This window comes from Echinops telfairi, unplaced genomic scaffold (genome assembly GCF_000313985.2).
Source record: "Echinops telfairi isolate 266 unplaced genomic scaffold, ASM31398v2 ScPeMD7_2565;HRSCAF=3150, whole genome shotgun sequence".
In the NCBI taxonomy this organism is placed as follows: domain Eukaryota; kingdom Metazoa; phylum Chordata; class Mammalia; order Afrosoricida; family Tenrecidae; genus Echinops; species Echinops telfairi.
This window is the reverse complement of record NW_022106463.1, coordinates 3,951,817-3,962,480: the sequence shown is the minus strand read 5'-3', so window position 1 is coordinate 3,962,480 and position 10,664 is coordinate 3,951,817. Positions and strand designations below refer to the sequence as shown.

The following is a 10,664-nucleotide window of genomic DNA, read 5'->3' as shown; positions in this document are numbered from 1 at the left end:
GGGATGCAGAGGTCAGGAAAGGTTGCCTGTGACTTGCCCACAGCCACACAGCTCACCTGACCTCAGCCCTTGAGCCACCCCCACCTCCCCACCATCCATCACCCCATGCCCTGGGGCCCCACAGTCCCCCGCACGGTTTTCCTAGCAGCGCCCAGCCTAATCTTCTCACAGCACCTTCTATTTTTAAGTCGTTCACATTATTGAAGGAAAATGTCAGAATCCCAGCAGGGATAGCCTTACACATTCCGGCCTCCTACTGGCTGGCGCGCTGGACCCTGGCTTTTGTTACAGAGATTTGGGGAGCTGCCTGCCACGGCTCCTGGAGGTAACAGTAGTAATCGTTTCCGTAGTCTCTGGTCACCATGCACTGTGGGCCGCCGATTCGACCCCGCCAGCCTGACCTCAAGGGAACCACCGTTCAGGCGAGGACCGACAGTCTCGGAAACCCCACAGAGCGGTTGGCTCTGCCCGGGAGGGTCCCCAGAGTCGGAAGTGACTGGAAGGCAGTGAGTTTGATTGGGGGGGTGGGGGGTGTTCTTGTCGCAGCTTCAAATCCGTGTCTAATTCGTGTCAGAAGAAAGTTGGATCTGCCTATGTTATCCCTGTTTCCGTTGTGTTTGTGGTACAGCAGGTTACGTGTTGGGCTGCTAACCTCCCGCTCAGGGTTTGAGCCCACCCCTCCCTCTGGGGGGGAAAGATGAGGCTGTCTGCTCCCATAGAGTTACAGCTTCAGAAACCCACAGGGGCAGTTCCACTCTGCCCTATAGGGTTTGGTAATGGGAATCGACTTTCTATAGAAATAACCTCAAAAAAACTCAGACAAAACAGGCCAGCGAACCGCGAATCCTTGGGGAAGGGCCGAGAAGGTGGGAGGGACGCAGTTTGCGTTGGTTTAATACCTTCCTGGATACCTGAGCTCACCTGCCTTGTTCACCTTTGAAAAGGTGCTTGCTGACGATCCCCGGCGGAGGGCCTCAGCCTCGGCACAGGACGAAGAGCGAACAGAGGCCCTGAGGGTCCCCAGGAGGAGGTGGAGTTCTGGCAAGAGGTCCAGACCCTTGCCCAGGCCCCTCTCGGACTATGGCCAGTCAGTAGGCCGGAGCCTGTCCATCCCTGAAGACTCCGTGGCCGTAGACACCCAGGAAATGGACCTTGTGGACAGCCAGCCCACGCCAGGCCTGGCTCCCGTCGGCTGCCCAAAAGGGGCTCGAAGGCGCCGGCCCATGTCGGTGATCGGCGGTGTCAGCTTCTATGGGAGCACCCCGGCGGCGGAAGTGGACAGTCTGCTCACCCAAGTAAGGCCTGCTGCTTCTGCCTGGGGCTGGGGCCCGTTCTGGGGGCTGCGCCCTCCTCCGCTTCTGCCTTCCTGCGTCCGTCTGTCCACGCTCTCCACCTGTCCTTCCTGACTGCGTGACGCTGCGGGCTCCAGCTAACCCCCCACCTTCCACTAACCCGAGCACTACTAACCTCTCGCTCCTTTTATGGCGGGAAACTAGTCTGCTGTGGGTTTTTACTAACCGCAAGGTCAGCAGTTCAAACCTCCAGCCGCTCCATGGGGGAAAGACGAGACTGTCTCCTCCCGTGAAGACGGACAGCCTCAGAGACTCCCTTGAGGGTCCCCGGGAGTTGGAACCGACTAGATGGCAGTGATTTGTTTCTGAGCTTCTCACAAGACAGATGGAGCATACGGCGCGAGCTGCCTCGGAACAAGAAACCCTTGAGGGAGGATGTGCCACCATGGGTAAAGCCCAGAGAGAGAGGAGCTGAGGAAGGAATCGATTTGACACACACACACCCCTTCAGGCGATAGGATCTAATTTTATTTGTTTTATCATCTTCATCTTTATGTTTTACATCTTTTCAGCAACAGATGAAGTAAATTAAAATCTTAAGTAGATTAAAATCTTACTTATTGGCTCCATGAAGGCTCCCTGGTGGTATAGCAAACACTGCACCGAGCTAGTAAGGGGAGCGGTCAGCAGTTCTAACCTGCCAGTCGCTCCCAGGCAGAAAGAGGAGGCTGGCTGCTCCCGTAAAGATTTACAGTCTCAGAAACCCCAGCAGACAGTTCTACCCTGCCTCCTAGGGCCATTAGGGGTTGGAATCCTTGACCGTGAGTTTGGGGCCCAATAGCATGTTTTCATGAATTCAGTCAGTAGCCAGCGAATGACGTGAGGCTACAAGACGTGTCATGAATGTTGGTGCGAAGTCTGTACGGATCTGGTGAGGTCGGTCCCCAGGCTGTGGTTAAAGTTTTCACACAAACGTCGACAGCCATGAAGTGTCCAGTTACCTCATATAATAGATCGCTCCTGGAATTCTCTGAACAAGGAAATTCCGTATCAGCCTCAGTACTAGAGTATGCACGTGTGCATACCCCCCACCCATCAACCTCAACGCAAGGCCCGCCCAGTCGATAGCCTGCAGTCAGAAACCACTCCTTCCCTGAACGGGGTTGAATGGAATTCGTAATGTGGAAACAAATTAAGTTGGGGAAACCCAGGCAACCTCTCGGGGATTTTGCGTGGTTTAAGATGTCCCGTGTTGCTAGGTGGGAAATAGTTCTGAGCTACGCTGAGCACTAACCAGCTTGAAGCAGAGCATAGGAAAGCCACCCCAAGCGCCTGTGGTAGTATTCCCCATCAAGGCACCAGAGAAGAGTATCGGAAAATAAGTTTCTGCGACGTAGCGTCACGCATCGAGCGGATGGGTCAGCTTCCGAACGCTGGGGTTGGGGGTGGTGGAAGGGGGAGTGTACAGAAAGATCATGGAAATGTCTCACAAACATTTCAAAGCCCCCTCGTGGAAAGAAAACGCATGAACGGATGTGGCCCTTGACAGACGGTCGTGGGCAGGGCTAATCTGGAGAATCGAAAGGTCCTCGAGTCGGTCCGAGGAGGCCAGGCTACTTTGATAGGCAGACCAACGCTTCTTTAAAAGAACGCTGGGTTGTCGTGTGGGGATTTGGCAAAACAACTCCCTTCAGTTCCATAGAGTTCTGTCAACTTCCCCCAAGTGTATGCAGCTGGGAGGAGGGCTGGGAAGGGGGAGGTGAGCAAGAGGCCACTGTCTGACCACCTGGCTGTTGGTGGGATGCCTGGCCTTCCTCATCCTCAGACCCTCCACCTGTGTGGGGACGCCACCACTTCCTGTGCTGAGATCCAGTGCTTGTCCCTTGGGCTCCAGAGTCCACAAGCCTGGTGACGGGGAGGCCCAGGGGCTCACACCACCCGTGTGAAACATTTGCCCCTTTGGGAGGGAGGCACCCCTAGCAGCTGCAGGCAGCTCTGTGGCAAGCACCCTGCACCTCGCAGCTGGGAGTGTGTGATCTGCCGGCAGGAACTGCGACTTCCTGGCAGCCCCTCACAGCTCTTTGATTTCCTTTTGCAGCCCGCCACCCGGCCTCCGGTGCCAGCTCACCAGGTGCCACCGTACAAAGCCGTGTCGGCCCGGTTCCGACCCTTCACCTTTTCCCAGAGCACCCCCATCGGGCTGGATCGAGTGGGCCGTCGGCGCCAGATGCGAGCATCTAACAGTAAGTCCCCAGTCCCCTCCCAGCCTGGCGCCCCTGAAATCAGCATCGGCGCCCCTGAAATCAGCATCTCCGCCTCTCAGGACTGCCTCCCTTCTGCTGCTTGGCCTGCTGGCGATGCCGGGTGTTGCCGTGACCAGCATCGGACCAGCTGCCCAAGTGGGACACCCCCGCTCCCCACCCCGCTGGCCCTGGGGAGTCATCTTCTTCCATGGTCTCTGAATGCCTCGCTTCTTCCGGTGGCAACTCCAAAGACGTTTTGAAACCTAGTGCAGTCGTTCATACGCTCTCACCATGTTTTTTCCTGTTTCCTTCCGCTCGATCAGAGTAGTGCTGCGGGTTTCCAGGGGCTGAGTTTTGGAAGGCGGTCATCAGGCTTTGCTTCTGAGGTTCCTCTGGGTGGACGCGGACGGCCACACTTCTGGTGAACAGACAGACATGCCCGTGTGGTCCACTCTCGCAAACTCTCCTGTAAACGCTGCTTTATTTGAAGGCACAGCCCCATGCCGTGGGACTGGCATTAAAACTCCTCATAAACAAAACCTGCCCCGACACTGATGTTCACTTTGGTGCCTGCCAGGTGGGCGTGGAACCAGCAGTAAGAGCTGACATTTGCTTACCTTACCCCTGACGCTTGTTTTCTGTTGAGCTAGTAAATGCACTCACATATTTAATAGATGTTACCAATATCTTCAGGGGCCCTGGTGGTGTCGTGGTTACGCATTGGGCTGCTAACTGCAAGGTCGTATGTTCAAAACCACCAGCCACTCCGCGAGAGAAAGACAGAGCGCCCTACTCACATGAAGCGTTAGCATCTGGGACACTCACAGAGGGCAGTTTGGCCCTGCCCTGTAGGGTCACAGCGAGTCGGAATCAACTCGAAGGCAGTGAGTTTTGAGTTTGGTTTTGTTCATTAGCCCCCTCAGAACCTCTGGTGGTGTACTGGGTTCAGTATTGAATTGCCAACAGCAAGGTCAGCAGTTCAAACCCACCAGCTGCTCTGAGGGAGAAAAATGAGACTTTCAGCTTCTGCGAAGATTTACGGCCTCAGAAACCCACCGGGGCCGTCGTGCTCTGTCCCACAGGGTCTCTGTGAACCAGAATCAACTGGATGGCTGCGAGTTTGTTGTTCATCTCCAGGAGCCCTGGTGAACGCGCCTGACTGCGAACCAGGAGTCAGCAGTTTGATCCCAGCAGCCGTTCCAAGGGAGAAAGATGAGGCTGGACTGTCTGACTTTTGTGAATACCGCCCACTGGTATTCTCTGTGGGCAAGTTTGCCACAGAGGAGTGCCAACTGCAGCCGTAAGAAAAAGGCATTGACCAGTGTAGGCCTCATGGTTCGAAAGGCTTGAAAGGGCTGGAATGTCACTTTGACAACACTTCAATGCAAATGGTGGATTGATGTGAAATATCAAGGATAAGACAGTGTATTGTCTGGAGAAACAAAGCTGGTTACCTTCATTTATGTCTAAGAAAGAACTTCAGATCAAGATATAATTTTGTACCAACAAAGCTTCCCAGTCGAGTACAACTCATCTGACTCCTGGGGCCCTGTGCACACGGAACACGGGCCTGATCAATGCAGCCAGAACCCTCTTCAGACTCATAGCCAAAGGTGTGATGCAGGAAGCCCAGGGGTCACAGGCCAGTGGGTGCAGAGCCACGTGCATCCAAGGTCGCTGGGAACAGAGAACAAAACAGGACGGCGGCAGCTCAGAGGCTGGCTCTCAGGGTCAGTGGGCCACATGAGACTGCCCTGGGAGGCAGACACAGAAGCTCAGCAAGGATGAGCGTGAAGGGCCGGAGAAAGAGAAGCGTCTGTTCTCGCTGTCTCTCTCATGAAAAGGCCATACCCCGAGGAGGCATCCTCAGACGGCAGCCTGATAGGTTGGCCTCCACGCCTCCACTTTCAGCAGGTTCAAGTTGACATAAAGCCAAACCACCATCAAACCTAAACCAAACCCACTGCCACAGAAAGTATATAAAAACCAGAATGGGTGGGGAGAATTGGCAGGAAGGGCGAGGAGACTGTTGAGAAGACAGTGAACTTCTGTGCAGAAATGCTGGAGAAGTACAGACATGCTCTGGCTAGTGCCCAGGTTGATGCATGCTCCACAACGCGTAGGGACTGCACTGAACTGGACTGCCTACGTAGGGGATGTTGGACCTTGGGGTGGAGCCTCGGCCGATCACGGGCCTGGTGCAGAACCAGGCAGTGTTTCGTTCCGTGTGCACAGGGCCCCACGAGTCAGAACGGACTCGATGGCGGTGAGTTTTGTCTGTCGCCAGACCTTCCTTTTGAGGGGCGCTGGGTGGACGCGAACCACCAGCCTTTGGTTAGCAGCGAAATGTGTTGACTGCTGGCTTCACCCATGACGTTGCAAAAGGACATGTCTGTCTCTGCCTATAAGGTCTTTGACTGTGCTTCTGCGGCCCCACTGTGTGCTGCCCTTGCCTCTGCCCAGCACCTCACCTGGTAGGGCTCTAGGCTGAGGGAGGTGGCATCTGAGCTACAAAAAAATGTGCAGAGTTCCTGCTGAGCCTGGCACTGCTGTTATCAGATGGAACACAATAGAGTCTAGCATAACAAAAAGACACATTCTAGCATTCAGGCAGACTATCGAAGTCCCTCCCTGGGACCTTCTCAGGCACCCACCACTGCTCTGGGAAGGTGTGAGGGAGTACGAGGGCGTGCTCTCTCAAGAGCTGACATGGGAGACCTGGAGATGAGCAGGGGCCAGCTGAGCTTGGATCCAAGGGAGCCAGGCCCTCCAGAAGGAGCCCCCATGCCGAGACAGGAAGGGCATGCCGAGGTGCCCACAGCCAAGGGGATGGGGAAGGAGAAGGGACCCTGGCCATCAGTAGCCAGGTTCTAGTCCAGTGGTTCTCAACCTTCCTGATGTCGCGACCCTTTCGTACAGTTCCTCATGTGGTGGTGACCCCCCAACCATAAAATTATTTTCGTTGCTACTTCATCACTATCATTTTGCTACTGATATGAATTGGGCGGCCCCTGTGAAAGGGTCGTTTGACTCCCCCCAAAGGGGTCACGGCCCACAGGTTGAGAACCGCTGTAGCCAATCCTGACGATGAGTTTGAGTCACTGTTGTGAGAAGAAGCCACTGTCCACAAAAGAAGGAAACGTTGTGATGTATGCTTCAGGGAGGCAGGGCAATGGAGGGGGCAAGTCAGTGGGGGTGGGGGGTGGGGGGCTGCTGTGCACGTTCCGGGAGCACAGAGACCACCACACAAGGTGTCCGTGTCGGCTGGGTGCTGGTTGGCATGAGAAGGCTGAGTCCAGCGGGACCTGGATCGTCAACTCCAGTGGATGCGCTGCGTCCGTTCTTCGGAGGACTGTCCCCTCGGATTTCTCCAGAGGAGCAGGAGGCGCGCCAGACCCTGTCCCTGGTGGTGCACATGATTAAGGCCTTGGCCACCAACCCAATGGGTGGCAGCTGCAGCCCACCCAGAGGCGTCTGAGAAGGAAAAGCTGGTGATCCGACCTCTGGACTGTGAACAGATCACCAGGCTCTCTTCCCGGTGCAGCGCATGGGATCGCCAGGAGCCAGACGGGCTTCTTCAGCCATTGGTCTGGTTTATACCTGTATGATAGGTCCCGAGAATGCGAGAGATGCACTGGTTTTGAGGAATTGGCCCACTCTGCCGAAGGAATGGGCAGGTGGCAAGGTCTGTGAAGCAGGCTGGGAGACGGGACCTCGGCGACGGCCGGCATGGCCTTCTTCAGGCAGAATTTCTGCTTATCTGGACACCACAGGCTGGGCCTTTGGGGCCTTCTTCCACCTGATTGCAGGGGGCCCACCTGCCTCCTGGACGGTCCTCTCCTTCCTCACGGCCAACTGCGCGTAGGCGGTGAGCACACCGACAGGTGCCATCCTGGAACCCCTGATGAATGGCCGCGTCTGGGACGGTCTCGCATCCCAGGATTCCACTCAGGTTGTTTCTTTAAGTGGTTCTCACAGGTCCAGGGTGGTGACACTCGGGACATTCTTCAAGTGCTGCAGCCGTCCTCTGTCTCTTGTCTGGAGTCCCTCCTCCCTCGTTAACGTAGACTCGTGGCCCACCAAGGCTCCCCTGTCATCTTTCACCTTGCTCTTGTCCGATTGACCCCATAGAACGTGTTCTTAAAGAAGCACAGCGCTCAAGGCACAGACCCTTCTCACTAGTTAAGCTAAACTCTGCTGTAAGATGGCTTCACGAGTTTTGCTTTGCTTTAAGGCTTAAAGACGATCTGAGTGGATAGTTTGCCGGGTTCATCCTCCCTCCGTAGCTCCAGAAAACTAGAATCATGATCATTTTAAATACGGTTCTGCACGTCCCCCCTTTAGGTCAGGACTTTCGTATAGAATCTGTGATCCACATGTGCAGCTGTTCTACTGTGGAGGTGAAAGAGGCAGTTGTGACAGAGGCCGTTGGCCATGCATTCCATGTCCTCTCGTTCTTGGCTCTCCCGCCTCTGTTGCTCCGGGTGAAGAGACCAGTGTGCCTTGGTTGTCCATGTGCAAACTTTTTAAGAGCCCATCCACTACCCAGTGAACCTGGAGCTAGAACAGAAGCCCTCCCTCCACACCTTGTTAGGTCAGTTAACTGGTTTAACTGGTGTGTCCCATGAAACCGTGACCCACACTTTCAAACGAAGGAAGCAAATCGCATAAGGTACTGGGTGTGTATAAGTAGCTTCAGCAGCTACTCTTGTATGTGTGTGATTGTTATAAATACGTCTGCTTGTATGTGTGTGATTGTTATAAATACGTCTGCTTGTATGTGTGTGATTGTTATAAATACGTCTGCTTGTATGTGTGATTGTTAGAAATACGTCTGCTTTATCTGGTTATCTAGGGCTGTTATACCAGAACTACCCCAAATGCATGGCTTTAACATATAAATTTTTTCTTTCACGGTTGGGAGGCTAGAAGTCTGAATTCAGGACATCACCTCTAGGGAAGGCTAGCTCTCTCTCTCTCTCTCTCTCTCTCTCACCTCTGGAGGAAGTTCCTTATTGCTGTATCTTCTGTTTCCAAATTCCTTGAAGACCTGCATGTGTTTCAGTGGCTCTCTTTCCCCATCTCTGCTTCTTTCACTTGCTTCCTTAGTTTCTTTTTCCTCTCTCAAGAGAGTGACTTACAACATCCTTACACTAACCATGCCTCTTTAGCGTAATGAAGACAACCCACACCCACGTGAGATTACAACCAGTCATAGAGGTTAGGATTGGGCAACACATACTTTTTTGGGGCGCGGAGAGGGGGCGCGGGGACACACAGTCCAATTCTTAACAGTATCCGTTCCATAACTTTTGCGATAGTGTTACTACATTCTGTACAGCTGTACCCTTTATCCACAGCACTTACATTAATTGGCTGTGCAGCTGCACCCTTAAGTAATGTAATGGTCCCATCAGCGGTGTCCCCTCTTTTTCCTCTTCTCCTCATCCCTAGTAATAAATGTGGGTCTGTATACATTTGCCTTTTCTTGTCTTTTTATGTATGTGATGTCACACAGTATTTGTCCTGTGTGATTGGCCCGTTTCCCTCTGTGTAATGACTTCTAGCTCGATCGGGACTGTGGCATCCCTCCGGACGTCAGTGCTCCTGTCAGTGCTCCTGCTGGCCTAGCAGTATTCCGTTGTATAGATCTACCGGGTCTTGTATACCCAGTGATCAGTGTAGGTTAGGGCCTTTCGGTGATTTCTGTGTAGGCTGCTGCTGTGAATGGTGCTTTCAGGTCTGTTGGGTGTGTGCTTGGAGTGTCATCGCTGGGTCATGTGATAGTCCTGTTTGTAGTTTTCTGAGGAACCACCACTGTTCTCTACACTGCCTGTACCGTTTTGCATCCCCGCCTGCAAGGGGAAGGGCTGAGCTGTTGTTGGGCTTGAACCACTGACTGTTTGGTTCCCAGCCCAGTGCTCTGCTGCTATGCCAGCTCCTGTTGGAGAGCGCAGCCAGTGGATTGCTTATAAAGGTTCCTGGTCCCATCATCATCTGGTTTGGGAGATGGGTGAGGTGCAGATGATAATTTGGCCCAGGAATTTCCATCTCCAAGTCTGCAGATTTCTCCTGGGGCATGCCTGGCCTCTCTACCCAGCCAAGTGCTGGACAGCCCACACACAGCATGCCCACGAGCGAGCCACTTGGGAAAAACATGCTGGATCTTCACGTGTGTCTTGTAAATGCGGTACGTGAGCTTTGGATCCTGGTCCCAACCAGAAAGCTGTCAAATGAGATCGTTTTCAGAAAATGGACAGGAACCAAATGGGATTTACCATTAACTGTGTTCATGATGGCACTGGTAATATCGTCCTTTAAAAATGTTTGTTCTATCTCTCCGGCGTGAATTTCCATGTATGAACTTGGCTTTCACATGACCCACCTCCCCAAAAAGGGCTTATGAGAAACAAAATTAGCAAAACATTGATGACGGCGGACTCCTCATTGAGTTCCTTGGACAGGGGGCCTCCCCCGGTCATGGAAAAGTGGGACTGAATGATAATGGAGTGTCTGCTCAACTGTGTGGAAGCCCCCTCTCGGAGTCACAGCTCTGCTTCTGTTTCCTGGGAAGTTCCGCTTTTCTGTAAATAAGAAAAGTGTGTTTCCTCCTCTTGGTCAGTGCTCTCCAAAGCCCCAGATCAAGGACTGCCCACAACCTAACTGTTCTCCAGACAGGAAGATGAGCATTAGCCCGTCAGTTGTGTAAACAAATGAAGACCGTCTCCTTCAAGACGCAAGTAGTCTCTCTCTTCTCGGAACCTAGCCAACCCTCAGTGCTGCTCTTAACCCAGCCATTTCTCCCGCTCTGTGTAGCGGGAGTCCTACTGGGGTGGTGGGTTAAGCCCTGAGCTGCTGCACCGAGGGAGAAAGCTGAGGCTCCGCTCAGGAAACCCTCCGAGGTGGAATTGCCAGGCATCAGTGGGATTTGCACTTGAGTATGAGAGAGTGTGTGTGTACTATCTCTGTACTGAGAGGCCACGTGGAGCAACCTCAGTCACGTTTGCTGACGGCTGGGCGTGGCATTTAAATCAGGAGACTGAATCACCGTGGCGGCCTGCACTGCCTTGACAAAGCTCCTGGAAGGTAGCCAGCTGCAACTAGGTAGCCGTGGGCTTGGTGATGATGG

The 10,664-nt window shown here is 53.7% G+C and overlaps 1 protein-coding gene across 1 annotated transcript in view; it reads left to right on the top strand.

Annotated features, from left to right (window-relative positions):
- SPATA13 (spermatogenesis associated 13) overlaps positions 1–10,664 on the top strand; it is a gene marked incomplete at its 5' end in the record, with an annotated part of 81,670 nt that overhangs the window by 16,061 nt on the left and 54,945 nt on the right. Inside the window, 2 exons of the mRNA XM_045293986.1 lie at positions 945–1,295; positions 3,391–3,535. Coding sequence (XP_045149921.1) covers positions 945–1,295; positions 3,391–3,535 — 496 coding nt within the window. The remainder of the gene's footprint in view (positions 1–944; positions 1,296–3,390; positions 3,536–10,664) is intronic.